The sequence below is a fragment of the Ursus americanus genome, chromosome 10 (assembly GCF_024610735.1).
Source record: "Ursus americanus isolate L20-20 chromosome 10, mUrsAme1.1.p, whole genome shotgun sequence".
NCBI classification, from domain to species: Eukaryota; Metazoa; Chordata; class Mammalia; order Carnivora; family Ursidae; genus Ursus; species Ursus americanus.
In genome coordinates, this window is record NC_142136.1 from 2,612,642 (window position 1) to 2,635,747 (window position 23,106).

Here is a 23,106-nt window from a genome sequence, read left to right on the forward strand (position 1 = left end):
TGGACGGTGGGGAACTGTAGCAGTTCCCCCTTTTATAGGACGGAAAGCAGGAATAAGAGATAGAAAAAAGGAGGAGATAACGTCAAACCCCAGAAAATGCCCCCTTTAATTCCCGGTTCCACCCACAGTCCCTGTGCTGTGCTCACCCATCCACCATAAAGGTTCTAGATCCCGGATCTGGAAATCCTAGCTCTCCTGTGTTGATTGTTTAGTTGTTGAAGCCGCGGTGGGGAGGCTTGTGTGTTTTGTGGGAAGGGGGCTGCCCCATGGGGTCCGCGTGTAGGGAGAGAGCAGGTTGGTCCCGGGAGCAGGGCAGGCAGTGCTCAGTGAAGATGTGACCAGGTTCCAGCGATGCGTGGAGCTGCTAGAAGCCTCTCTCAGGACCTCCCCTCCTTCCCGTGGACGAGTGGCCAGCGTGACCGAGAGCCACGGCCTCCCGCTGCCTGCAGCGCATGGCGGGTCTGGGGCTGGGGCCCAGCGGTGGGCCCCCGAGGACGGCCCGCCCGGAAGGTGTGCTGCTCCCGGCTCCCAGGTCACCATGCGACGGGCCAGCAGGGGCTCGGGGCCTCCCTGGAGACAGTCTGGAGATGGGGGAGCAGGAGGGGACACAGGCCACTGAGGCAGTGCCACCCTCTGGGGAGCCCCTGCTTTTAACAGCCTCGTTCCTGACGGGACATGTTCCAGAGAAACAGGTGGGTGGCTCCAAGTGTGATCGCCCGGCGTCCCCAGGGGCACGGAACCAATAGGACGTGGAGATGTATGTAAAAGTATAAATATATTGAACATGTAATTATATATAATATATAATATAAAACATATTTACGTGTAATATTAGTTATATATTTATATTTAATTTATATTTATGTATATATTTATAAATATACAAAATATATACATAAATATAATATAGATAAATTCATGATTTATAAATAAGTAAATAAGTAAATAAAAAAATATAAAGTATATAAAGAAGGAAGGAGGAAGGGAGAGAGGGAGGGAGGGGGAGGCGTTGGCTCCCGCGACTGTGGCGTTCATAGGTCTGAATTCTGCAGGGCACGCTGGCAGGCTGGAGACCCAGGGAAGAGCTGGTGTTGCAGTCTTGAGTTCCCGGTCTGTAGGGCAGCGGGCTGAGATTTTTTTATAACTCAGGCGGTGGTCTTGAGGCAGAACTCCTTTTTCTCCAGGAAATCTCAGGCTCTTAAGGCCTTCAACTGATTGGATAAGGCCCACCCACATCATGGAAGGTGATCTACTTAAAGTCAGTTGATTGCAGGTCTCAGAGAATGACCTCATGGCCCCGTCTGCACTGACACTGGGGCACAGAACTGGCACCACAGCCTGTTGCGTAGCCGACACACAGGTGCTGCGGTGGTGGCGGACTCACCACGAGCAGACTGGGACCTCTGCGCGGATGGTGGGTTCTGGTAGGAAGTGTCCTTGCCTCTGCCGTGTGCACGCAGCGGGACAGGCAGCTGCGCCTGGCACTGGCCCCAGACGGCCGCTCCTTTCTTCGCCCTGGGGGACGGGTGCTGCCTTCCCTTCATGCACGGAAGGAGTTTTACCGTGTGTGCACCTTCCTGCGAGTAGTTGTTCCCATGGGCCATTCTCCAGCTAGGCTCAGCGTCACTTCAGAAACACACATGGAGGGCAATGTTCTAGGTTTTGCCTGTAACAGTAGACTTGAGACAAAACACATCCCATGGTGTGAGAGAGAACTACAGTCATCTTACAGGTCGGAGTTATAATACACGGTGCAACCTCGGAGCATCGGAAGGACGACTGTATTTCTACAGGGTCTCTGAAGGGAGGTGCGGCGCAGCTCGGCCCAGACGGGGCTCCTCCGGGCTGTCTCCACGCCTGCCCTCAGTGTCTCCCTGTTCCCATGTCTGGTTCTGTGATCTGCGTTGTCTTTTTCACGTTGTCCCTTCGGGGTTTTTGTGAACTCCTGTCCAGTGAGCGTTCCAGACCTTGCAGGAGTTTTAAAAGTTCCTCCTTCAGGGCGCCTGGGTGGCTCTGTCCGCGGAGCGCCTGACTCTTGATTTCAGCTCAGGTCATGATCTCGGGGTCGTGGGATCGAGCATCGCATCGGGCTCCGTGCTGGGCCTGGCGTCTGCTGCAGATTCTCTCTTCCTCTGCCCTCTGTGCTCCCCCCACCCCAGAGTTCCTTCTTCTTTTGTGTTTGTGTCTATGCTTCCTGGCAGACCTTACTGTTCCACTGAATCGAAATCAGCAGCCTTCTGATTCTCCTGTGTTAACAACTGGCCTTTTCTCTCGGGCTTGCACCGAGCAAGGTGGTGGTCTTGCCCTCTGGGTGCACCGTGCATTCCCCAGGGAGCTTCTAAATCACACTGGTACCATGCCCCCACGCCCCCGTCACATCTGGGTCATGTGCTCTGGGGTGCGGGGTCCCCGTGTCACTCTTGTTTTGGAAATAATGAAACAGAACACGCAGGTGTTTAAACCGCACAGTCAGCATTGTGATTCTGATGGCCGCACCACTGTTTGGTTATTTTAGACCACTTAGCAGAAATGGTACATGCTTGGGGTCAAGGGCCGCTGGTCCTCGGGCTGAGGATGGCTGAGGAGGAAAGAGAAGGCCATCGAGCTTGTCTGGCAGCGGCCTGGGGTCACTGTGGGCGGCTGGCTCATGTTCCTCTCGTGCCTGCGGCCGGGCTGCTTTCAGCCCCACGGATACAGCGCGGCGGAACCGGGGAGAAGGCCGTCCTCTGAAAGGAAGGCTCTGAAGACAGGTGGAGGGGATTGGTCAGCGGCAGACGTGGCCACCAGGCTCTCGGAGACAGCGTGTGAACATCTGATGAAGAGCCCGGGACACAGGTCCTGGGAAGGTGTTTGTGCTTGGGTCTGGGAGGAGTCTGACGTAGGGCCCAGCAGGTGCAGGCACAGTCCTGGGAGCTCACCCATGTCCCTTACTTACGCTGTCACAGCCTCCCTCTGGTGTGACTGGCCGCAGTTTGGCGATTGGAACGGGGGCTCAGAGTGACTTGCCCGAGGTCACACGGTGGGGACGTGAACGTGGATGGTCTGTGCCCAGAGTCCGGCTCTCCCACGGGTGGTTAGACCACAGACTGCCTGGTACCTGGGCCAGGGTCCCGGCTCTGGGCTCTGGTCTTGGTTTCTCCCTCTGCAATATGTGTGGGGGGGAAGGCCCTGTGGGTGTGTCCACTGTTCTCATGCTGACCTAGCTTCTGGTCACTAGCCCAAGCTTTCCTTCCCTGCCCCCTCCCCCCTCTCCCTCTCCCCCTCTCCCCTGCCCCCAGGCCCCGGCGACCACCGTGCTGGTCTCTGTGTCTCTGAATGTGGCTGTTTTAGATCTCTCAGGATAGGTGGCATCCTGCAGTATTTGTCCCCTGACTGGCTCACTGGCACTTCTGGGTCCCTGCAGCCTTGTTCACAGTGGCCAAGGTATGGGAACACCCTGAAAGTCCTTTGATAGATGAACGGATAAAAAAAGTGTGTCACGTGAATACAATGGGAGATTATTCAGCCTTAAAAAGGAGGGAGGTCCTACAAATGTGATATGTGGGGGAACCTCAGGGAAATGGGTCACGTCTTGATTTGCTTCCGGACAAGCCAGAATTCCTGGACTATCACACAGACTCGCAACCCACAGCCCTGTGGACGTCCCACTGCAGGGGGAGCCCAGGCCGCTTCCTGGAGGTGGAGGAGGCTGGGCCCCTCTCCTGGAGTCCTGCCCCCGGATCGCTGGCAGGCCGTACGGCAGGGGCCCGCCAAGCCTGGCAGCCTGGCTGCGTCACCCGGCCTGGGGTTTGGCGCTCGCCGACCCGCAGCTGCATTGGTTAAACTTGAAACAGCTCATGATTTCCCCCTGGGCCCTCTCAGGGCTGGTGTGGGGCAGCCTGGTGCCCTGGCACCCCCAGAATCGGACCACGAGGCTGTGGAGTTCCTCAGTGAAGCCAAGGAGGGGGGCCCACGGGAATTCCCAGGGCTTCGGCTTTGGCGTTGGGGTGTTGGGCCCCGGGCTGGGGAATGCGGTGGGGAGAGCGAGCGAGAGACCCGGCCTGGCCACCATGGGAGGGGAGCTGGTGCGCGCACCCTGGACAGACCAGGAGGAGACATGCAATCGTGACTTATCAGCAGGAGCCTGACCCCGCAGCTCAGTTGTGTCCACAAACCACCAGGAAACTCGCTTGAGAGCCTTGAGTTCAAACACACTGTGAATTTGGCAGAGCCAACTGTCAAAAGGCCGAGTCTTGCCGACGCCGCACTCCGTCTCCACCGTGGTCTTGATGCCGAAATACCAGGGCTCCCACTCGAATTCAGTTGGGATTGAATGCAGAATTCTGGTCCCCGTGCCTGTCCCGTGACGGGCACCGCGCTCATCGGAAGGCAGCCTACATGCTGCAGATTTATCTGAAACAACGTAAGCATTGCAAGTATGTGAACACCTCGTGGTAAATTCGTCAGTTGTGGTAACTGCTGGCGATCGGTCTGTGCGGGGGCGCGGGGCCTGGGCCGGTAGGTTACGGGGTTGCAACAGCGGCTCCCACGGACTCGGCTGGCTTTTGGGATTCTTCGGTTCCTGCTTCCTTAGTTACGATGATTTTTTTCTTGTATCAGTATTATGTACTTTTTTCATTTTTAAAAGGCAAATCAGACACTTTTATCTGGAAAGGAGCAGTTTAGGCCCGGGCTTGAGCATAGCTGCCTGTTTGTCCCCAGTGAACTGTGCCGTGGACTTGGAGGCACTCCCCCAGGATGGCTGGAACGCCACCGCTCTCTCCCGCGGTGGCTGCCTCGGGAAAGCTAGGGTGGGGGCTGGAAGCATTTTTCCTGTTGGAAAACCTCCTGATGCCCTGATCACTCGCTCAAGATGAGATTAGTGTCTGATGGAACCGTCCTAGCTCAGGGCTGATGGTGGGGAAGCCTGTCTTGCTTTTCTTCTTAGCCAATGCCTGCTGCTGCCAGTGTTCACATTTGTCCCTAGAGACTCCTTGATCATCGCCTCCGAGGGTGGGGCCGGAAAGCGACCGGGCTGGGGGGCCTGCTGCTGACTTTCTCCCGTTGGCTGGCAGTGTCATTTGCCACAGACTTGGAATGAAACGATCCATCCCAGGACGGCCCTGCTGTTCGTGGAGAAGGGCAGGCATGCTGTACTGGGGTGCACGCCGCTGGTCAGCAGGTGGCCCCGGAAACCTGCTTTCTGGCACATCACGTCGACTCTCAGCATCTCGGCAGGACGCCTGCTTCCAACCCCTGCCAGCCCCGGCCGCACCTTCTCAGCGTCCCTTCCCCCCGGATCACTTGGGGAGACACTTGGAGCTTTGCTGGACAAGCGGGGAGCCCTGGCTTTGGGTGTGGTTCCATGCGAGGGGGAGGTCAGCGGTCCGGTGTAGGCCCAGGCCGTCTGTCGTAAGCTGCTCTCCCCCGGCCTGGGCACGGGGACAGCCAGCCGGCCCCAAATTAAGGCAGTGCTGCCGGGCCTGTGCCAGGACCGTTTCAGAATGATTGGGGGTTGGGGTGGAAATTGTGTTTCTTTGGTCATTTGGCTGAAAACAGTGGTTTATTGGCAAAGGACACACATTTTAAATAAATACGTGTGTAGGTAACATGCCTTCAGTCCATGCTCCTAAGACTCACAGACCGAGGTTTTCTTTTTTGTCAGGGATCCCTTTCTACCCAAGTAGTATGAGCCCGTGACCCATTCTCTGAATTACGTGCATGGAGTAAAATTCAAAGGTTTGTCTGGAAACCAGGCTGTCGCGCAGCCTCCCAGAGCAGAAGAGCACTGTCCTTGGATCCCGTGGGGCCTGGGCCACTCACTCCTTTGTGCCAGCCAGTGTCTCGATCTGGCCTGGGTCCAGCCACGCCTACAGTCGGGGTCCCTCGGGTTGCCGTGTGGTGTGGTCGCTGGGTGCGTCCTTGGACCAGGGATAACCCGTGTCTCTCTTTCCATCTTCCCGGCCAGGGCGGGAGCAGTTCCACGGCCTGGGCTCCATGTACTGCCGGGGCGCGGCCGCGGTCATCCTCACCTACGACGTGAACCACCCGCAGAGCCTGGTGGAGCTGGAGGACAGGTTCCTGGGCCTCACGGACACGGCCAACACGGACTGCCTCTTCGCCATCGTGGGGAACAAGGTGGACCTCGTCGAGGACAGGGCCGCAGAGGCCCAGGAGAAGGAAGGGCACGGCCCCGGGACAGCAGGTGGCGGCGGCGGCGGATCGCCCGAAGTGCCCAGGCAGGTGCGGCCAGAGGACGCGGTGGCACTTTATAAAAAGATCCTCAAGTACAAGATGCTGGACGAGAAGGAGGTGCCGGCCGCTGAGCAGATGTGCTTCGAGACGAGCGCGAAGACTGGCTACAACGTGGACCTGCTGTTCGAGACCTTGTTCGACATGGTGGTGCCCGTGATCCTGCGGCAGAGGGCCCAGGGGCCGCCGCAGACCGTGGACATCAGCAGCTGTAAGACGCCCAGACGGACCAGATCCGGGTGCTGTGCCTGACTCAGAGGGGCCCGCGCCCCAGCGCCCGCGGTGGGCCGGGACGACCCGGTGTGCTGCGGTCAGAGGGAGTGCGGAGCCGCGTCGCCCGGCTGCCCACGCAGGAGGAGGTCCGGGGGCGGCGACAGCTGGGCGTTCGGCGGTCCGCGGGGACGATTCCTCCATCTCGTCGCCGTGCTGGGAGGTGAGGGCCGGAAACTCTTCGGAGCGAGGACTCCCAGGGGCCGTCTTGTGGTGCCGCTCCTTTCGTAACGTGCCGGCTTCGCGGAAGCCTGTGGCCGGGCTTCCGTGGCACCTGCTGTCGTGGGCACATGGCCGTGGCCCCTGCCCCACTTTCGTGTTTTCGCAGACATTTGCTTCGTGGAGGTCTCTCCTTGGTCCTGCCATTTGGCACTTGTGTCTTGATGTGTTACAGGATTCTTGGCTTGTTAATTCATACGAAATCCAGAATCCCTGCTTTTATTCTGGTTGCAGCCGTGCGAGCTACACCTGTTATTAAAAAGGATGATGAGGAGACCGTTGGCGTGCAGACTGTTGATTTAGACCTTATTTTCACCCCTGGCGGACCCCTTGCCGGGGAGCCTGCGAGGTGGCCGTGAGCTGACCGTACTTCTGTCTTTAAAAGCTACAGTGAACCCTTAGACGTTTCAGAATATTTAGATGGGTGCATTCGTTGTCTCGATGACATGAGCTCCGGGAACAGAGAACTAGAAGGTCTGTTTGGGCTCAGATGTGTTTGGGGTCGTTACTGGGGCCGTCACTGACTCAAGCCTCTTTCTGGTGGCTTGTGGGTGGGCTGCTTTGTCACGAGACGGTTCTAAGACAAGGAGGCTGTGAGGTAGCAGTTGTTTCTGAGGGATTTCAGGGGTGTCTCCGGCAGCGTGGGTTGCTGTCACAAGACGCAGGCCGGACACATCTCTCTCCCGCAGCTCTGGAGGCTGGAAGCGGAGGTCCGGGGGCTGGCAGATCCGATTTCTGGTTGGACCCCTTCCTGCCTGCAGATGCCGCCTTCTCACCGTGTCCACAGGGTGGGCAGAGCGAGCTCTGGTCTCTCTTTCCTTGCAAGGGCACTAATCCTATCACGAGGACCCCACCCCAGGACCTCCTGAAGGCCCGACCTCCAAATCCTGTCCCACTGGGGGTCTGGGCTGCCACAGACGGATGGGAGGGCGGCTAGCAACGGTCTGTAACAGAGGGCACCGTGAGGCAGATGCTAGTAAGAAAGCAGTGTGTTTTGTGTGTCGTTACTTTGGGGGGGCTGGGGAGGTGTGCAGTGATTGTGTTGAGGGCCCATGACCTGTTTGGGGGGCCCGCCAGGCTGGGTCCTCTGCTCCTGTGCTGGGCGTTCTCCAGGTGCGAGCGCGAGCCAGCCTGCAGGACGAAGCGAGGCGCAGCCTCCTGTCTCTGCCCGGGGCTCCCCTGCTCGGACGCCCCGTTACTGAAGGCCATCCAGAGGCCTGAGACTTCAGTCCCACAGCGGAGCCCAAGTGGAGAGTGCAAATGAATCCGTGAATCGTCAAGTTGGTTTAATTACACCTTTGCTAGTGACTTGTCCGCAAAACCTGCCAGCAGCCAGAGGCCCTGGGACTTGTTTCTCAGCCTGTGCAGGACAACGTGTCCCGTGAGACTCTTCTGTGGTTCAGGCTGGAAGGCAGGGCTGGCTGAGTTCCCGTGGCCCTTTTCCCCCCGAATGTTCTCTGCTTCTCTTGCCCGCCTGCTCTGAGCACCCCCATATTGTGTCCCTGAATGGCCCCATGTTCTGGGGGGTTGCCCAGGGGTCGCACTTTTTCCATCAACCATACAGAAGCATATCACCCTTGATGGTTGGCCTAAAAATAGATGTCACGCTGGGCTCTGACTCACGGGGATCTCGGATGCCAGCCTGCTGCTTGGGTCCGAGCCTGCTCGTGGGTTCCAAGCTCTGACCGCGTGGGCCCGGTTCCCACGCAGGGAAGCAGGTTAGCGCTGGGGAAGGGTCAGGTCGCTCGGGTGGGTGAGGCAGCTGGTGGAGACACAGGGGATTTCTGGGCTGGATGTGGGTTTGAGCTGGTGACCTTGAATGTTCTTCTTTTCCTCTGCTGGGGGTGGGGAGGCCACGGACAGCCCGGTTAACCTGCTGTGCCTTGTCTCAGAGCGGTCACTGCAGATTTCTCCCCGGTTCTGCTGTCCTCCCATCAATGGAGGCCTTCTCAACACTTCTTCCTTGGATGTTTCCGGCGCCCTGAGGCGTCGTGCGGGGCAGCAACAGCAGGGATGGTTCTGGCTGGGAATGTTGTATTGCGGGTGCTGGGAGCCCTGTTTCCCCCTCTTCACAGGCTACGAGGCTGGCTTCTTAAAAGTACAACTTTGTCATTTTTGAGCTTGGTTTCGACAGAGCTGCCTCTGTGCCAGGAAAACCCACACCCGGGTGTCCGGCAACCCCGCCCCTGCCAGCACCCGGTTTCCTCACAGACCTGACTCGGCTTCACGCACCTTGTTCCGTGTGCTGCTGCTGTGTTCCCCCTCGCAAGGTCGGGTCGGTTGTGCACCTGCTGCCCACAACCAGAGGGGTGCCCCGGGGGCCCTGCATCGGGCTGCTTGCGCTGGGAAGGCCTGGCAGCCCAGCAGCAGTGCGTGGGGGCTGACCATCTGGGCGAGTTGAGTGGGGTGGGTTGGCTTGGGGAGGGGGCCACCGTCGTCCGCAGGACATAGTGTGTGTGCATTTCCCGGACACTTCCCACCCTCCTCCCTTGGCCCAGCCCTCTGGTGGCCTCACTCCGCATGTTCCTGCCTCCAAGGGGGGTGGGAGGGGTTCCTACGCCTGGGGCGAGGAGGGAGGGGCAGGCAGGGAGGGAGACCCCTCCAGAGTCACCATAATCCAAGAATCCCCTTTCCAGAAGTTCTGCAGTAACCCTCCCTTCTCCCAAGTGTAGAATTAGGGGTAAGTCAGCTCCAGGAAGAACATGGGTCCCCCCACGCCCACCGCGGGGAGGCTGGACTCTGACCCCTGTGCTCAGATGGCCTCTGGAAACAGCTGCAAGGTCAGTTTATGTTATCACACGACCCAGACCTTGGAGCTGGCCTCCAGCCCCGCCGCCCTTTGCTCTTGAACTTGACCTGTGGACGGGAGGCAAGGCTCCTGTGAGTTGGCCTGTGTTCTGCAAGCCCCCCTCAAGGATCAGTCTGCAGATGGAGAGGACATCAGAGGCAACTGGGGGTTTTGTCCCGCTAGGGAGGATGTGGGTCCCCAGCGCCCTGTCCATCATGGCATCACACTCAAGCCAAGCTGTCGTCTTCAGGACTGGGGCACACTTGGAGGCTGCCCTTGATCCTGAGGACTGGAGTCCAGAAGGAACAGAACCAACAGCTGCTTCCGTTGAGTTTTGTGGGGAGGGGGGTGCTGTGCTGGGCATCTTTCAAATCCTGGTCTTAAGCCTCACATCCCGTGGGGTGCTGTGGCTGTTGCTATGGCAACCATCTGCGTACAGGTGTAGCCCACGGCACCTTACATTAGCTTTGCTGCCCCTCCAGTCCCTCCACCTGGGGTTCCGCTCAGCCCGCGCACCTGGGAGCGCACCTCCACCCGGGATGCCACTCTGCCGCGCACCTGGGAGTGCAAGGGACCGGACAGCCGCAGGCAACCCCTGACCACAAGGGGCAAGAGCTGGCGGGGAAACGTCCCTTTTCCGCGCCTTGGCTGCCCAGGCTGAGGCTCCTTCTGTGGCCTTCCTCGGTGGGTTCCCACAGGACAGAGCCCTAAATTGCCCATGGCGATAACCCCCTTAGGAAGGTGTCCTCCTTCCTGGGTTCACTCTGCTGGGCCCCCTCCATTCCCTGATTGGGACTCATGTCCCCGAATAAGCCTCCTGTGCAGAGTCCTTGTCCCGGTCAGCTTCTGGGGGAGGCAAGTCAAGATGGTTGCTGATACATTTCAAATGACGTTATCAGGCGGAATACTTATTTAGTGACGTGCAAATTGTTCTCCGAAAAGTTCACTATGAGATTGAATTTTAAAGCGTAAAAATAAATTCTGAGCTGGGCTCCCAAAGACCAGTCAGGTTCCAGAGAAACTGAAGCCAGAATGGGCCTGGGAGCTTTCGTGGAAATACGGAGATCCGATCTGGAGTATCAGGTGAGAACTGAGTGACTTCGCAAGTGTGTCTGTTCAGCGACCATCCCCCCACCTCCCGCGAGTGGTGGTTGCGGTGTCTGAGCACACACGGCTCCCTGAGAAGTGAACGGCAGCGCCATGGGCTTGGGTTCATGTCCTCGGGAACTCGGGAGAAGCGCAGGGGGGGCCCAGACGCAGCTAGGGGGCGCGTGCCGGCCACCTGTGCTCTCCGACGTGAATGAACACGGCCAGCAACTCGGGGTATAAAAAGCTTAAAACCAACTTTTATTCTGTGGTCGTTACAGAGGTTAGATAAGTCAGAGGCGTACAAGTCACCAAGGAAAGAGGGTCCGTCCCCGGGGCCACCTGGGGCCGCGGATTCTCGAGGGTGCCGCCAGGTGGCGTGGCTGACAACAGGTGCCGGAAGGTCTGCTTCGAGTTGGGCCAAACCTGGTGGTCTGTAAGGACGTGGGGGAAGGGAGCTGGGCGGGAACCATCGAAGTCTTTTAAAATAAAAGGCACACGTGGCCTTCCTGAGCGGACTCGAATTCGCATCGGTGGTCTTTGGGAGAAAACAGAGCTGCCGGCGCAGTGGGACCACGGCGGCGAGTTCAGGAGCCCTGGACTGCGCCGGCTTCCTTTACCTACACCGCCCGGTTCAGTGAGTTCGGCAGGCGGTCGGGGGCGCCCGGAAGCACAGTGACTGCACGGGTACAGGAGGAAGCTAGCGACGCCTAGTGCGTGACGGTCTAGTGCGGCGGGGCGGGGGAGCTGGGGCGGGAGCAGCCCCTGCGGAGGGGGCCGGCACCTGCGCGCGACAGGGGCTATTTAGTGTTCGCGCCGGTGCCGGATGCCTTTGGTAGCCTTCCACGGATCTTCAAGAAAGGAAGGAGATCCGTTCTGGGGCGTCCTCCGAGGTAATAAGTTAAGAGTAAGCACCACAGTGGCCCCGGCTGCGCGCGGCCGCTCACAGGTTCTTCATGCACACCTGGCAGCGGCTGATGTGCGTGCGGATGAGCCCCGCCTTGAGCGTGTCGGCCGAGGGCGAGCCCTGGAAGCTCTGCTCGGGGATGGTGGTGAGCCAGAAGCTGTACTTGTTGGCGTAGTAGTGGCAGGTCCCGCGGCCCCCGTTGCACTCGATGAAGGGCGTGGCGCGGAAGTCCTCCAGGCAGCTGCCCGGCGACACCAGCGACTGGCCGCCACCCTCGTCGCCGGCGGCCGTGTGCTGCGCAGAGGGACACAGGGCAGGGCGGTGAGCGCGCCCACCGGGGCGGCCCGGGGGCTCGGCTGCACTTCGCCCCTCCCCGCACCCCGGACCCGGCGCGCCTGCCCTCGTCCCCACACAGCCAGCCTGCCTGCCTTGCTCTCTTTAAGGCTAGGGGCGGGGCTAAGCAGGGCAGGGCGTGGCTAAGCGGGGAGGGGCGTGGCTAAGCGGGGAGGGGCGTGGCTAGCGGGGCGTGGCGGGCCCGCGGACCGCTGGCATAGGCGCGGCAGGTGCGGGTCCAGGGACGTGAGCCGACGCCCACCATGTGTAGTTAAGTGACTAACATAATATAATAAAAAATATTATTTAAAAAAAAGAACAACAACAGAAGTGGGTTATCGTCAGTGGATGCGGCTGACTTCATCTGGGGGAAAATACTGTCTCCCGCATCACCCACCCAAAGAATGAAGTGCTTGCCTGGCAGAAGAGACACCAAAATGTGACCTTTTTTAAAGGAAAAATAAAGTCAACGTGAGGGTCGGCCTGTGAGGTCGGGAAGGTAAAAATTAGGACCAAAGACAGTGGCCCCTCCGGCCCCTCTGCAGCTTGTGCTTATGAAGAGGGGATGGGAGTGGTTTGGAAAACCCCCACTTGCTGATTTGTCTGTGACCAACGCCTAACTTGTGTGATAGTTACTGTTCCAATCAGAGGGACCCTTTCTCCTGGTCTCATCAATGTTGCAGCCCTTGTTAAGGCGCACGGGAGGCGCAGCAGACACGCGCCATTTGGCTTGGAGGCGCAGGCTGTACTTTGTGCAAAGGGAGTGCTCTCAGCTACAGGTTCCGGGGAGCACGGGGGGCCGTCCTGGGACGCGCTGGGCAGGGAACCTGGCTTAACCTCTCTACACAAAACCAGAGGAACAAACAGTCTTGGAGTCTCCCTCTCCCAGAATGTAGGAGCCCCCAAGCCCAGAGCCGCCACGCTGCACTTGGTGTTAAGGAGCTGAGGCCTGGCGGGCAGAGTGGAAGGACAGCTGGAGGGAGCCATCCAGCCGCGGTCAGGAGGAAGCACCCTGCCGGGAGACTCAGAGCTGGGACCACATCACTCCCTTTGCAAAGGAGCAGCTCAGTTCTTATTTTTGAATTTCTAATGCAAGTTTCAAGATCTGAGGGACTGCAGCTTACTCCTCTGACACCGAGGCCCCCGATGGTCACGTGCAGCCCAACGGGGTTTTCCTGTCTGTCCTCAGAAGTCACCTTCTAGAGTGACCTTGAGAAGTAGACAGCGTGCCTGTCTTTGCACAAAACACAGGATTCTGTTGCTTCAAATGACTGCAGCACTAATACTTCTAAAAACAGTAAGACAGCAAAACTTATCTTTTCCTACAACTTACAGATATTTATATAATTTATGAAATATTTAACACATTGGGCATCTAGTCAATATAGTTGGAGTTATGACACTTATAATAATTATCAATGCAACAGAAGGCCCACTCTCCCCGCTGGACTTTCCTTTCTCCCTGCCATGGCGGAGTAAGCAAGAAAACTTTGGGGTTGCTATCATGGTAGCCCGGTTTATCCTGATTATACCCCGCACAAAGTCCTGGTGGCAAGTTAATGGGCCCCTTCTGGGTGGGGGCAGCCCACGCCTAACATGGCCCAGTTAGCAAAGTGCAGGCAAAAGTGCAGGCTGTACTCCTGCTCTCATCTCCTGGGCCAGCCACCCTTGTGCAGTGCACAACCTGAACAACTGTCCTGTGTGATTATTCTTACAAAGTCAGCTGTTCTTGCTTCCCTAGGCAGGGTGTGGTTGGTGAGAGGAACTAGATTTTCACCCAGTTCCAAGCTCAGAGAGAAAGTGGGCAAGTACTACGTACCATGAGGAAGGAGTATCCAATCCACAGACTCCGCCATCCGGCTGGGCAGTGGGGGATGGAGACATCTTGGCTGTGCACCGCTATGGCGACAGCTGGGGCCTCGCACACGGAGCAGCGGCTGATGTAGGGCTTGATGTCCTCCTCGGCCACAGGCATCATGGGCAGCGGGGCGGTGGTGGACAGCCAGTAGGACTTGTCATTTCGGCTGGCATAGTAGCACACATCACCGGGGTTGCAGTACAGGAAGGGCATGGTGCTGAACCGAGCCAGGCAGGAGCCCGCCAGACCTGTGGAGAGGGGTCACTGCTGAATGGGGCTGGGGCGCTGCTCCCCAGGCCTGGGCAGGTCCTGAGGCCCCATGTCAGTCCCCGCCCAGCAGCCGCCTGGCGGGCCTCAGACCTGCCCGGGGGACCAGACTGAGCCCAGCAATTCCTTGTTTCGGAGCAGACAGCCCTGCCCTTTTAGAAGTTCTCACGCTAGCCTCTGGATGAGGCCGGGTTGGCAGGGAGCGGGTCTTTATGAACGAGCACCCTGGCTGGGGCCTGTGGTGGGGGGTCTTAACGCCCCAGCCCTAAGAATCCCCTGATGGGATCCCAGACGAGGTCCTGGCCCCCCACACCCTGAGGGGCCCTTCTAGAAGGACCGCTGGCTGCACACCCCCCCCTCCCCCCGTAACTCCACAGCACTAGGTACCGAGGTCGACTCTCTCAGGGTGGGCCGGAGCGAGGATTGAGCGGAGCCGGCTTCCGACCTCCCAGGCATCCCCCGATCTTAGAGCCCACCGTGTGGCACCCGCAGCAAGCCCGCCCGCCCAGCTCTGGGGCCTGCCCCCGGCCTGTTTCCCGCTCTGCAGCGTAGGCCCGGCCCTGTTTGCCTCAGCCCCGCTTTTGTTTCTGTTCGACTTCGTCTGGAGGCAGAACGTGTAGACGGGAACGCGCACAAACCATCGGGGTTCGGCCAGACAGGTTCCCCACCACCGTCCCGCCACAGACGCCACAGACAAAGGCGCCCTCCCCGCACACCCCTGCTTCTAGCGGGTGCTTGCCACATGCCTTCTGTGTGCTTGGAAGTCAGTTTAATTCCTTCTGGCGACCAGGCTTACGTGAATACATCTGTGCACACACATTCGTATCTGCTCTCCCGGGGTTTCTGCATGAGGCCCGGCCTCGCCCCAGCCTGCTTTCAGAGCTGCCGAAGCAGCTGGTGGTCTGCAGGGAGCAGGGCCAGCACCCGGGGTGGGGGGCAGCACCGGGCGAGCACACCGGAGCTGCGCAGGCCGCTGGGGCCGTGACCTGAGGTTTAGAGCTTTCAAAGGTCATTAGTCTTTTCTGCAGCCCCAGGGTGTGGACGGCCGGTGCCCTGGGTCAGGAGGGGCTGGGCCGTCGGAGTGCCCACACGAAGCTCGTGGGCCGGCCCGGGCATGTAGGGCGGTACCTACCCAGGTCCTGGTTGTGGGCTTTCTCCTGGCCTTCGAAGTATAGCAGGCTGTACCCGCTCCAGAGCGTCTTCATGCCCACGGGGCACATGGGCTCCTGGTCCGTCTGGCTATGCTTCACCAGCAGGTAGCCGATGCTGACGCTGCGGCCCGGCATGCCTGGCAGGCCGGGGGTCCCCGGGCGGCCTGGCTCCCCTGGAACCCGAGAGACAGTGGCCGCCTTTCAGTGGCTGCGTGGACCTCAGTCCACGGCGTGTGGCTGACATCCTCGGTTCTTGCGGCTGCTGCCTGCTTTCTCCCTGAAGCCCGGCCTGCACTGGCTCTGCCCCTTGCAGACCGAGAGCCTCCTGTGGAGGACCTGATCCACCAGCAGCCTGAGCCAGGGGCCGGGTGTTGCAACACTTGGAGCCTGAAGGGCTCAGAGCGCTGCAGTCCAGTGCCCACCCAACACACAGGTCTCCTCTGCCCCGAGAGCCAGGCCCCCCTGGTAGGACCTTTCGGGACAGGCATCTCACTGCACACGTGGGCCATTTCTGGGTTAGAAATCTGCCCCCCATGACACCTGCCCGGGGGCGATTCCGCCCCCAGAGCCCAGCAGAACGTCCAGTCTGCCTCCAGCAAGGTGACCGTTCAAACATTCGAATCCGCCGTCCTGGCTGATCCAGAAAGGCCGTACCCCTCCCCTCCACGGACACTGTCACTTGTCATCACTTCCTCACGGGCCGTCCCGTTGCTGCTGCCGCCTTGGCCTCTCCTCTCTGCTGGTCTTGACTCTCCTTCATTCCTCCCTGAATACCACAGTCCGCTCGCCGTCCATCACTCACCTTCCTGGCCCACCGGCCCCTGCTGTCCCATGGGCCCCTGGTCTCCTCGGAATCCGGGAATAGCAGACACACCACCTCTCCCCTGGGGCCCTGCCTTCCCGGGAGCCCCGCGGAAACCTGCAGGACCACAGAAACAAGCGTGACTAGCACGGGACGAGTGACGACGTTCAGCATCATTGCTGCTGAACAAGGCTTTTTAGCCAGAAAACCGAAGTGAAGACAAAGTAAACGGGAAAAGGAGCCTTTCCCCGGTGGCTCAGCAGCAGGGCTCCCACCTGGTTCTCCTGGGGGGCCCTGGGGCCCCATCTCTCCCTGCGCCCCCGGGGGGCCTCTCCTTCCCTGCGGACCCACTGGCCCCGGCTGGACGGAAATCTTCTGGGGGATTCCTGCAATCCCAGGGGATCCCATGGAACCGGGGGCACCTGGAAAGGGAAAAGAGAGCCCAGTTGGCACAGGAGAACCCCTTGGCTTTCTTGCTCCCATCTGTGTTCCATTGTTTTATCCATTGAACCCAATGGTGGAGGTTTCCGGAACCATCCTGCTCTCCAGAGACGAGATGGATAATAACCCGAGAGGTCGCTCAGCCCTTTCGGCAATTCGTGCCACTCACCACGTTCCAGTGGGGGCGACGGCAGGTCCCCATGACAGAGGGTGCCCTTAGAGGGGTCCCCAAGCCTGAGAAGCAGGGACAGTCCCGAGACCCACTCCTGGTGGCAGCCGACCTGAGATGGGGGCTCTGCAGGGGTGCGAATGGCCACTTACCTGGAAGGCCTCGGTCTCCCTTGGGTCCCTTGGGGCCTCTGTCGCCCACACTCCCGGTTGCTCCTGTGTTTCCCATGAATCCTGGCTCCCCTCTGGGCCCTTCAAGACAAGCAGGACTTGGAGGCCTCGCCTGTCTGGCTGGGGACTCCAGCCATCCCTGACTGGTGCCGCCAGCCTCCTCGAGAGGAGGAGCCCTTGGCGGGGACACCATTACCTTTCTCTCCCGGGAGACCGAACACACCGGGTCGGCCTTGGGGCCCAGGGTCCCCGCCCCATCCTTTGGACCCGGGGTTTCCCGGAGCTCCTGGGTTCCCCTCATCTCCTTTGGTTCCAGGAAGAGCAGCAGGCCCGGGTGGCCCGGGAGGCCCTCGATAACCTATTGACGTGCATCACAAGAAAGAAGTTATATGGGGGGAAGGTGCGGGCTCCAGGACACGCTGCAGGAGGTGCCCAGGGGCCAGACGCAAAGTCCCCCGTTTGGGGGGGAGTCTTTAGCCAGTCTAGCGCTGAATGACTTCTTTCGTATATGTAAGCTAAAACTTAGCGTTTTAACCGTTTCTAAGCCTGTGGTTCAGGGTCCGCACGTACATCCACTGTGCTGAGCGGCCGTCACCACCGTGCCCCACAGAACTTTCTCGTCTTCCCAAACGGAAGCTCCGTCCCCGTGAGTCGGCGACTCTCCACCACCACCCCCAGCCCTGTCTGTGGATCTGAGCGCTCTCGGGACCTCGCACATCGCCCAGCGCCCGTCCTTTCCTGTGTCTGCCTTATTTCACTTCGCACATGTCCTCCGGTGCAAACGAAGTCTGTTCCATCCCCAGGGTAGCCCGGTCCCCGCCAGCTCCTGCCCCCGCGGAAACGGGAGTCCTGCTTACCTTCTAGGCCAAATATGCCCGGCGCCCCTTTGTCACCGGGCAAGCCAGACATGTTGGAAGGGGGGGTGATGCCTGGGAAACCCTGAAGTCCTGGACTCCCGACTGGGCCTCGTTCCCCTTGGGAGGGAAACAGAAGTCCATTTGAGCATCAGCACCCCACATTCCTATTGCTGGTTTCCCCTCCCTGCCACTTCCTGTCCCGGAGCAGAGCCGCCAAGCAGAGGCCGTGATGGGAGGGCCTTGAGGCCAGGTCCGGGGAGGCCACCAGCCCCTCCTGCTGCCCAGAGGCCCCCACACATCGAGCTCAGCGATGAGGCTACTGTGGGTGGCGCGTGGCCCTGAGAGGTTGGCTCTGTTGTTCACCAGCACTGGTGTTGGGACCGGAGGCTCCAGTCCTGGCGGTACGAGGCCTCTGGGCCACGCGGATGCTTTCAGTGCCCCCTGCGGCCACCCTTCCGTAGCTTTACAGAGCGGGTCCTCACTGCTCACGGTCTGTCCTTGCCAATCCGCCTACTAAGATCGACTGGTGACCCCAAATCAGTACTGGCATCCCTCCCGGATGAGCAGAAGGGGCAGAATCCCGGGGTCCCCACTGAGGTCCCTGTTTCAGCTCGGGGTCAACGAGGATGTCTTAGTGGAGTCACCTTCCCCGATCACGGCCAGAGGCTGCGACCCAGCGGGCAGCACCACCCGTCTGTGCAGAAGCCACCAGGTCGTGGGGCTGCTTGACGACCTCGCAGAAGACAGCTGCTTGAAGAAGGGCCACTAGGCCTCAGGACTGTTAGGGCGCCCGTACATCCCAGGTCCCTTGGATGGAGTGCAGAGGCCCCCAAACAGGGCGACAAGGGTGTTGAGAAACACGCCGCACGGACAACGTGCAGTGGGATGAGCAGCGGTAAAGCCAGGGACGCTCCAGAGCATGGGCAGGGCCGCAGGATTCTTCCCCAACAGGTAGTTATCGGACACTGAACTCTGGGGCAGGCATTTCAGTGAGGTGTGAATGGGAATAAGAGAGGCGATTTCTGCCCTGGTGGAAACCGTAGTGTCCCCGTTGCCAGGGTCGGAGCCTGAACGGCACGTGGCGCTCATCAGGCATCGGCACCCATCGCCACACGGAGAGCAGTCGTGGAGGTGTCGAGAGCGCGGTCTACGGGCAGGACGGCGGGCACCACGCGGGACCTACGCCTCTCGCTTCCCTCTGTCCCAGGTCTCACCTCCGTATCCCATGCTGTGTTTCCTGACCCCTTCCAGAAGGCAGATGCCCTAACAAGCAGGACCCTCTGAAAACAAGCTGCTTTGAGGACTTCTAAAGAAGCCGGCATTGCTCGCTGGGCTCCTGTAAGAGCTTCATCTGTATTAAGTCACTGAATCCCCTCGACACCCAGGTGTGTTTCTACCCTCAGTTTATAAACAAAGGCACGTCTAAGCTCGCACCAAGCAAGAGGCAGAACAAGAATACACATGGAGGCACCTGACTTCAAAGTCATGGGCACTGACCCTAGATCCTCACCCCCGACTAGAGATGTGCGGGTGGACTGACGCTAGATCCTCACCCCCGACTAGAGATGTGCGGGTGGACTGACCCTAGATCCTCGCCCCTGACTAGAGATGTGCGGGTGGACTGACCCTAGATCCTCGCCCCCGACTAGAGATGTGCGGGTGGACTGACCCTAGATACTCACCCCGACTAGAGATGTGCGGGTGGACTGACCCTAGATCCTCGCCCCCAACTAGAGATGTGCTAGTGGACTGACCCTAGATCATCACCTCTGCAAAGAGATGTGCTGGTGGACTGACCCTAGATTGTCACCTCTGCAAAGAGATGTGCTGGTGGACTGACGCGAGATCCTTGCCCCCGACTACAGATGTGCGGGTGGACTGACCCTAGATCCTCGCCCCCAACTAAAGACGTGCGGGTGGACTGACCCTAGATCCTCACCCCCGACTAGAGATGTGCAGGTGGACTGACCCTAGATCCTCGCCCCCGACTAGAGATGTGCTGGTGGACTGACCCTAGATCCTTGCTCCTGACTAGAGATGTGCAGGTGGACTGACCCTAGATCCTCACCCCCGACTAGAGATGTGCTGGTGGACTGACCCTAGATCGTCACCTCTGCAAAGAGATGTGCTGGTGGACTGACCCTAGATCCTCGCCCCCGACTAGAGATGTGCGGGTGGACTGACCCTAGATCCTCGCCCCCAACTAGAGACGTGCAGGTGGACTGACCCTAGATCCTCACTACAGTAACCACCCCCCAGCAGGTGATAACAAGTACGATGGTGGGGGCTGGCTAAGAGGTTCTGCGGAGCGACCAGCACTACCAGTGTGCGCTCCGCACCTCGTCTCTCGAGCTCACAGACACCCTGGGTCTGGTTGTGCAGGTGGTGCTACTGGGCGGTGCTTGGCCTCACCTGGCTCGCCTCGTTCCCCCTTTTGTCCTGGGGCTCCGAAAGGGCCTGGGCGGGTGTTGGCCTCTCCTGGGTCACCCCTGTCCCCAGCAGGACCGGGGAAGCCGGGGTCTCCGTGGATGTCCGCACCTGCGGCAGGGGATAACAGCAGTGACATCGGCATCCTCACCTGTGCCAGGCTGAGTTTCAGAAGTGCAAGGACAGCCATGCTGCGCAGGGAGACTCGGAACAGAGCCAGAGGTCAGCCGTGGAGATTTTGGCTAGCCACGCCGCCTCAGTGTCCCAGATCCGATGGCAGCCGAACCCCTTCTCAGTCTGCAGCACCACCGTGGCCCCCGTCCATGTGGCCCCCAGGATGACCACACAGCCCTCCCGAAGCCGTCCTGCTCCCTGAGCCCCCAAGTCCGGGATGCCCCCCAGCACCCCTCCCCCACTGCCGGGTGTGGTCACGTGGCCGGGCAGCGTCGGGTACCTGGGGATCCTGGAAAGCCTTTGGTGCCTGGCAGGCCGTGCAGTCCGCTGATGCCTCGGATGCCGGGAAAACCTGTGTGGGTTTTGCTCACGGTTATTCCGTGCACCGGAGAGCAAAGCGACTCTTACAGTAGCTCAGACCACTTCTGTCTGCTAGTACTCGGTCACTCCTCCGATTCACTCAGAAGCCCGGCATTCCACATAGCGTGACTTGTAAGTCAATCACGACCGTGGCACCCAGGAGAAGCATTTCACATCAGACTGTCTTCTGGAATCCTTTTCCAGATTCCTTACAGCCCTGAGGCAACTGGAAGTGCTGTCGTTTCTCCCCCTGACGCCTGAGTCCCTCTGTGGGTTTGGTTTGTAAGAACCGTGCTTGGAACAGCAGTCTGGCCTGATTCCATTGCCTCTGGATTCCCGAGGACAAACATTTCTAAAGTAGGACGGGGGGGCAGGGGGCAGCTCCTCCTGTGACGTGGTCAGTGAGTGTGTGGGGTGGGCCCCCTTCACTCTAAGCAAGACAGCCCCCGACTGACCCCCAGCGTCAGCCAGCCCTGGCTCAGTGAGCAGCTAGAAGCCCTGGACAGAACATCGGGGACACCGGCTTCCGTCCCTCTGGCCACGTCTGCACCACCCGTGTGCCGACCAGAGGGGCCTAACTGTGCCTCTCCCCAGCCGGCCGGGCTGCTCTGAGCAACTCTGTGTGTTAACGGTCTGCAAAGGGAGAAATGCTCTTTCTTACCTGGGGAGCCTGGAATCCCCGGCCAGCCGTAGTCTCCTTTGTCGCCGGGCAGTCCCACCCGCCCGGGCTCTCCCTGCGGCCCCTGCAGCCCTGTCAGTCCTGGGAAGCCTGGGGGGACACACACATCCTTAAGTGGGACTGGAACCCCGAACTCAGGTCCTAGCTGGAGGAGGCGGGGCTTCGTGGGAAAGGACAGCCTTCCATCCAGCCGGGAGTGTACCCCACATTCATGTTCAGTGGGGGTGGCTCAGCCTTGCCGAGAGAGCAGCTTGCGTGCCTCCGTTCTCATCCATCAGCCAAGTAGGGGTCCAGAGAGGCCCCCAGAGACGCTGGAGGATTAGCGTCAGGGTTCCCAGCTCCCACACAAGGCAAAACAAAGCAAAAGCAGCAGCAAGGAAAAGGCTCGAAACCAGTCCCCTGTTCTCTTTCCATCTTAACTCAGGAGCCGCAAACGCGTTTCCACATATTCAAATGCGCGGAGGGGTCCTGGAACCAGGACTCAGTCTGTGGTCATGGGGAGGCGGACGCCGGGCCACACGAGCACGCATCTCCCCGCGGCCAGCAGCTTGGTCCTCTTCGCGAGTTCAGGGCTCAGGCAGAGCTAGGTCACGGGCGACAGGCCAGAGCCAGCCTCCCTGGCCGGAGTGTGGTTTCAGCAGACGAGGACACACACGCCGGCCACCTCTGTGCGGGGGCCTGGGGCTTCGGAGGCTCAGCCGTGCGGGGGAGGGAGTCGTGTGACCGCCGGAGATTTTACCTGTTTGCCCTTTGGGTCCGGGAGGGCCTTGGACGCCGGGCACGCCGGTTATCCCAGGGAAGCCGACTTCGCCCACCGTTCCTTTCTCCCCGAAGAATCCCTTCAGACCTGTAAGCACAGAGTTCCTGCTCGGAGTGGAGCAGATCCTGCCTCCCTGCGGCCTGTTCCACATCCGTGCTTCTGCTGTGAACCGGCCGCGGACTCGAGCTCGATCCTTCCCTGACAACGTGATCCTTCCCCGACTCACGTTCTCTAAGTCAGTGGCCCCACGTCCTGGTATTCACGCCCTTGTGCATGGGTGGGGCTGACCTGGGCCGCACTGAGGAAATGCTGGTGGGACACTTCTTGGCCATCAAATGCATCATGGCTTTCCCTTTGTCCCCTCTTTGGACGGCTGGCTCTGGAGAAAGCCAGCTGCCCTGTCGTGAGGACACCCAGGCAGCTGGGAGAGGCCCACGTGGTGAGGAGCGGAGGTGTCCTGCCAACGGCTCCTCGAGGGCACCGTCTTGGGAGTGGACCCTCCCGTCCCGGACCAGCCTGCGGACGGTGCGGCCCGGAGTCAGAACCGCCCTGCGCCCAAATTCCCTGCCCTCACACACTAGGAGACGGCACCTGCCCGCGGTTGCCCCCGGCCACTGTGTCCTGAGCACCTGGCCGGCAGCAGATCGCCGGGTAGGGTGGTTTTGCACGTGTGATGTGCCAGGGAGATCTGGCCTGTGCGGGCCTCTGCCCCAGGGGCACGTCGGCAGGGCTGGGGAAGGCCTGGAATCTGCATTTTCAGCCAGCACCGGGGCCGATTCTGAGAGGTCACCAGGCAGACTTGGAAACGCTGCCTTTCCGTCAGTGACGCTATTCTGGGTCACGTGTTTGGTTGGCACGCTGGACGATTTTGGAGCCTCCGGACCAACCAAATACCATATCCCTTTTGTCCAGGGTCTCCTTAGATTTCCGAGGCTGTTGTTTATAAAAACTAGTTAACGTTTCCGTGGGCTTGAAAAAAACTTCCTGAGGAGTTCGTATTTCTACTGATTATTTTAGTGTTTTGAGAATCTGCTCCAACCCCCCCTTGCTCGGCGTGCCTTCCTTCACGGCCACCTGCATCTCCCCCCCCCCCCCCCCCCCGCCCCGCCCCAGGACAGGCCTGAGACCCGGCTCCCTGAGGCCCCTCCCGGGTGGGC

General features: G+C 59.8%; 2 protein-coding genes across 4 annotated transcripts in view; one reads left to right on the forward strand and one right to left on the reverse strand.

The window, feature by feature from the left end:
• Window positions 1-6,996, forward strand: part of RAB20 (RAB20, member RAS oncogene family) — a 28,062-nt gene extending 21,066 nt beyond the window's left edge. For both annotated transcript variants that reach the window (XM_045772888.2, XM_045772889.2), the window contains exon 2: window positions 5,948-6,996. In XM_045772888.2, coding sequence (XP_045628844.1) covers window positions 5,948-6,483 — 536 coding nt within the window. In that variant the 3' untranslated portion in view covers window positions 6,484-6,996. The remainder of the gene's footprint in view (window positions 1-5,947) is intronic.
• A 3,838-nt stretch (window positions 6,997-10,834) lies between these two features.
• COL4A2 (collagen type IV alpha 2 chain) overlaps window positions 10,835-23,106 on the reverse strand; it is a 163,435-nt gene continuing 151,163 nt past the window's right edge. For both annotated transcript variants that reach the window (XM_045772972.2, XM_045772973.2), the window contains exons 37-48: window positions 21,929-22,036; window positions 21,172-21,279; window positions 20,431-20,502; window positions 19,962-20,087; window positions 17,550-17,666; window positions 16,889-17,050; window positions 16,675-16,773; window positions 16,188-16,334; window positions 15,913-16,029; window positions 15,092-15,283; window positions 13,654-13,940; window positions 10,835-11,795 (exon numbers count right to left, since the gene is read on the reverse strand). In XM_045772972.2, coding sequence (XP_045628928.2) covers window positions 11,538-11,795; window positions 13,654-13,940; window positions 15,092-15,283; window positions 15,913-16,029; window positions 16,188-16,334; window positions 16,675-16,773; window positions 16,889-17,050; window positions 17,550-17,666; window positions 19,962-20,087; window positions 20,431-20,502; window positions 21,172-21,279; window positions 21,929-22,036 — 1,793 coding nt within the window. In that variant the 3' untranslated portion in view covers window positions 10,835-11,537. The remainder of the gene's footprint in view (window positions 11,796-13,653; window positions 13,941-15,091; window positions 15,284-15,912; window positions 16,030-16,187; window positions 16,335-16,674; window positions 16,774-16,888; window positions 17,051-17,549; window positions 17,667-19,961; window positions 20,088-20,430; window positions 20,503-21,171; window positions 21,280-21,928; window positions 22,037-23,106) is intronic.